Source organism: Triticum dicoccoides, chromosome 3B (genome assembly GCF_002162155.2).
Source record: "Triticum dicoccoides isolate Atlit2015 ecotype Zavitan chromosome 3B, WEW_v2.0, whole genome shotgun sequence".
NCBI lineage: Eukaryota > Viridiplantae > Streptophyta > Magnoliopsida > Poales > Poaceae > Triticum > Triticum dicoccoides.
In genome coordinates, this window is record NC_041385.1 from 647715684 (window position 1) to 647719961 (window position 4278).

General features: G+C 53.3%; 1 protein-coding gene across 2 annotated transcripts; it reads left to right on the plus strand.

Annotated features, from left to right (window-relative positions):
* Positions 1–500: 500 nt before the first annotated feature.
* Positions 501–3934, plus strand: LOC119277612 (laccase-7-like). Of its 2 annotated transcripts, XM_037558896.1 has the most exons (7): positions 501–766; positions 1167–1318; positions 1970–2214; positions 2333–2455; positions 2546–3213; positions 3331–3454; positions 3567–3934. In XM_037558896.1, exons 1-7 carry the CDS (start codon positions 680–682, stop codon positions 3695–3697), a joined length of 1530 nt encoding a protein of 509 aa, XP_037414793.1. In that variant the 5' UTR covers positions 501–679; the 3' UTR covers positions 3698–3934. The 2 variants fall into 2 exon arrangements, with proteins under 2 accessions (XP_037414793.1, XP_037414792.1); XM_037558895.1 differs by having other exon boundaries at positions 504–766; positions 2546–3454.
* The last annotated feature ends 344 nt before the right edge of the window (positions 3935–4278 follow it).

Consider the following 4278-nt stretch of genomic DNA (forward strand, 5'->3'; position numbering starts at 1 on the left):
ACCCAAACGAGGGATCAGCAGGGACACTCTGAGACATGTGATTAGTCCATTTTGGAATGCAGAAATTTCTCCCATCCAGTTATTTAGCTATGTTGTCACGTTAACATGATAGTTCGTCAGAAAACAATATATCCTGTGTCCAAAAGTAAAACTCCTGATTGCATCCAATGAAAACGGCATTTTTCGCCGACGTGTCGCCATATGCCAGCCGAGAAAGATGATTCGACGGTGCTCCTCGGATATAGACCAGGATTGATTTCGGCACTGCAAATCAAACCTATCCACGAAACGAGCTAATTATTCAGAGGACTGTCGACAAGCCGAGTGGCATAAAAACCTCCCCATCAGACCCACCGGGCCGCATAAAACAATCCGGGTCATCAACACCTAGATTACGAGCGTGTGAGCGCGCGACATCGCCAGAAGCTTTACGTCGCGGTCGCGCAAATTTAAATGGGAAAAGGGGGGGCAAATATGCCAGTCGGACTGAGCTACGCAAGTGATTCCTCCCGGAGGAGCGCCAAAAGCATCCCTATAGTATATATACCTATCGTGTTTCTTGGAAGACTTTGAGCAATACAAGTTGCCCGGCCAGGATCGCCAAAGAAAGATTTGCCTTTCCCTCTCTCTGACACCACCGCTGGTGAATCGTCTTCAACCTCGGCCTTCCTCTTCTTCCATGGCGCAGCTTTTGTGGCTGGCGCTCGGGGTTCTTCTTCTGGCCAGCTCGGTGGCAGACGCGGCGACTGCCAATTACACGTTCACAGTACTTCTCTTTACCTTCTCTCCGTCCATGCATAAGAGTTTTATTCATTCAGTTCATCTGAAGTTCATAGATAGAAGCTTTTCGCAATAAGTGAACTAGAGCAACTTCGCCATGCCCATATGTATATGCTCACATACGCCGGCTAGCGGCAACTTACATGCTTGACTTACAGTGGCTATCTAGAATTCAGAGTCAACCTATATGTTCAGAAAACAGAGATAGACCTGAAAATGTAGATAAAGTTGATAGTTCTGTAGGAGAGTTGATAGTCATGCAGGACAGTTCTATACCTATTTTTCATGTATATGCCACAAAAATCTCTACTTGTACTTCGGAATCGTGTATACAGTCCTACAAGCCCTTGTCTGACGTCTTTGTTCCTCTGTAATGCTGCCACCAGGTGCAGAGCATGAAAATTAACCAGCTGTGCAACAGCACTGACATCATTGCGGTGAACGGCCAGCTGCCAGGCCCGACGATAGACGTGTTCGAGGGCGATGAGGTGGTCGTCGATGTGATCAACGCGTCGCCGTACAACTTAACCATCCACTGGTAAAATCCTTATACCCCAGCTACAGAAAACTTTCAATGTCTGAAACTCTGTTCTTCGAAAAACATAGAGCCGTCTGCAACCGTTCCAACGGCGGCGTGGGGTACCCGCTGTCATCTAGCCTCTTGTTTTTTGAATCAAGCTGTCATCTAGCTAGTTCGCAGGACTGTTGAGGTGTCAGCCTGACAGGCAGTTTAGTTTCTCAGAAGATTAGTTTGTCTGACTATCTTAGCACCCGTGTGGCCGTGTGCCCATATCTCTAAGCCGAAAGGGAAGGTTCTGAAAATGACACCCTACCTTCCGAGGCACCGCCGTTAACTGTAGGTGACCTCATCTTTAACACCCTCCAAGTGTGCACACCGCAGTGTTCAGACGACCAAGTCTCGTCATTACAGTACACGTTTACAACAAAACGTAGCCAAAAGGATCACACAAAAAACAGCTAAACTTACCGGCTACCCATTCAAACATATATATTTTTAGGATAACATATTTGTTTCTGTCTTTCACGCTGTCTTTTTTCCTCTGGCAAAGACAACTGAGGTCGGCACTAAGTTTCAGTGGTCGGCACTTGACTCTGCCGCCATCTGTTATGATCTGTGGTGCTAGGGATTCAAATTTAACTGAAAAAATTAACTGATCTTTGGCGGCAGGCACGGCATACTCCAGAAGCTGACGCCATGGGCGGACGGGCCGAGCATGGTGACGCAGTGCCCGATCCAGCCCAACGGCTCCTACACGTACCGGTTCAACGTGACGGGGCACGAGGGCACGCTGTGGTGGCACGCGCACTCCTCCTTCCTGCGCGCCACCGTGTACGGCCCCCTCATCATCCGCCCCCGGAACGGCACCGCCTACCCCTTCCCGGCGCCGGACCAAGAGGTCCCCGTCGTACTTGGTATAATCATCAATCAACACGCATATACCATTCCTGTCCATTGCTCGATAGTATATTGATGGATGGATGGGGAGGTTTTAATTTGGCATATCCTGGTTGTGGATGAGGTTTGGGACAGGCGAGTGGTGGAGCCAGAACGTCGTCGACGTCGAGAAGGACGCCGTCATGGCCGGCCAGCTGCCCAGCCACTCCGACGCCTTCACCGTTAACGGCCTCACCGGCCAGCTCTACCAGTGCGCAAGTATGTAACGCGTCAGACGGTGAATTCTGTAACTTCAGGTGAAATTTACAGCTGATGGTGATGTGTGACATCATTAATTTGGTTCCGTAGATGAGACGTTCACGGCGGTGGTGCAGCCCAACACGACGGTGCTGCTCCGGGTGATCAACGCCGCGCTCAACACGCACCTCTTCTTCAAGGTGGCCGGCCACAACTTCACGGTGGTGGCCGTGGACGCCTGCTACACGGCCAACTACACCACGGACACGCTGGTGCTGGCGCCGGGGAACACCGTGGACGCGCTCGTCTATACGGGCGCCGCGCCGGGGAGCTACTACATGGCGGTGGAGCCGCACCACACGCTGTCGCCCGCGGCCACCACGGACGCCTCCGACGGCGGCTCCGTCGCCACGGGCATCCTGCTCTACAACGGCACGTCGGCCACGGCGACGCCCGCCATGCCCACTATGCCGAACAACTCGGACTCGACGACGGCCAACGACTTCTACTTCGGGCTGCGGGGCGTGCCCGCGGCCGTGCCGTCGCCGGTGGACGTGAACATGACCATCCAGCTGGGGCTGGGCCAGCTGCCGTGCGACGCGGCCCAGACCAACTGCTCCGTGAACGCCTTCGCAGCGGCGATGAACGGGGTCTCGTTCCGCCTGCCCACGCAGATGTCGCTCCTGGAGGCGCAGTTCGGCAACGCGTCCGGGGTGTACACCGCCGACTTCCCCGACGGCGTGCCACCCAACGGCACGGCCATGGTGGAGGGCACCAAGGTGAGGAGCCTGCCCTACAACTCCACGGTGGAGATCGTGCTGCAGAACCCTATGGCCTTCCCGTCGGAGAGCCACCCGATCCACCTCCACGGCTTCAACTTCTTCGTTCTGGCGCAGGGGCTCGGCACCTTCGCCCCGGGCAACACCAGCGCCTACAACCTGGTCGACCCCGTGGCCCGCAACACCATCGCCGTGCCCGCCGGAGGCTGGGCCGTCATCCGCTTCGTCGCCAACAACCCAGGTACCGTTACCGTGCTTTCCATACATACGTTTCTCCCTATTTCGGCCCAAACTATATGGGCCTTGATTTTAACAGTGTTAATAATTTGATGTTTGGGCTTTGACGCGTGTAGGCATGTGGTTCTTCCACTGCCACCTGGACGCGCACGTTCCGATGGGGCTCGGGATGGTGTTCGCGGTGGAGAACGGGACGACGGCCGACTCCATGCTGCCTCCGCCGCCGGCTGATCTGCCCATGTGCTAGAGCACGCAAGTTTCCAGCGCGATTTCGTCATGATCCTGCGTGCAAGTTTACAGATTTAATTGTTCTTTGTGTGTGTAAAAAAACGCGAGAGGCGACGGAGCGTATACGTGTGCAGGGCCGTTGGTTGATTTGTCGCGTGTTTACGGTGAACGTGTACATGAATTGGGTTTGGTGTAACAACGTTCTCTTTCTTTGGTGTAAATACCAAATGATTCAATTTCAGAGGTTCATTTCCTACCGAGTACTGTACTGATCGGCGTGCATGCATGACGTTCTCTTCCTTTGGTGTAACTATATGCCAACGATTGAACTTCAGAGGTTCGTATCATTCTGACGGTGCATAAAGATACTAGTACACGATTGCATATCGTACTGATTGGAGTGCATGACGATGGCATCTTTGAATTTCAATACGTTGATTGATCGGAGAATATCTAGCGAGCTGGATGAGATGCTACACATGCATCGGCAGATTGGCTGCTTGGCTTACCTGGAGCTGGAGGGCAACAACTTGAAATGCGAGCTCGTCACCAGAGGACAAAGTCGTCTTAGTGACGACTTTGCTGCCGACTTGCCTCCTG

Excerpts from the sequence above, each read along its gene's own strand:
- LOC119277612 (XM_037558895.1), top strand. The coding sequence starts at position 680 with ATGGCGCAGCTTTTGTGGCTGGCGCTCGGGGTTCTTCTTCTGGCCAGC. Across the intron at positions 767-1,166 it reads CTGCCAATTACACGTTCACA|GTGCAGAGCATGAAAATTAA; the intron begins GTACTTCTCTTT and ends TGCTGCCACCAG. Across the intron at positions 1,319-1,969 it reads TACAACTTAACCATCCACTG|GCACGGCATACTCCAGAAGC; the intron begins GTAAAATCCTTA and ends CTTTGGCGGCAG.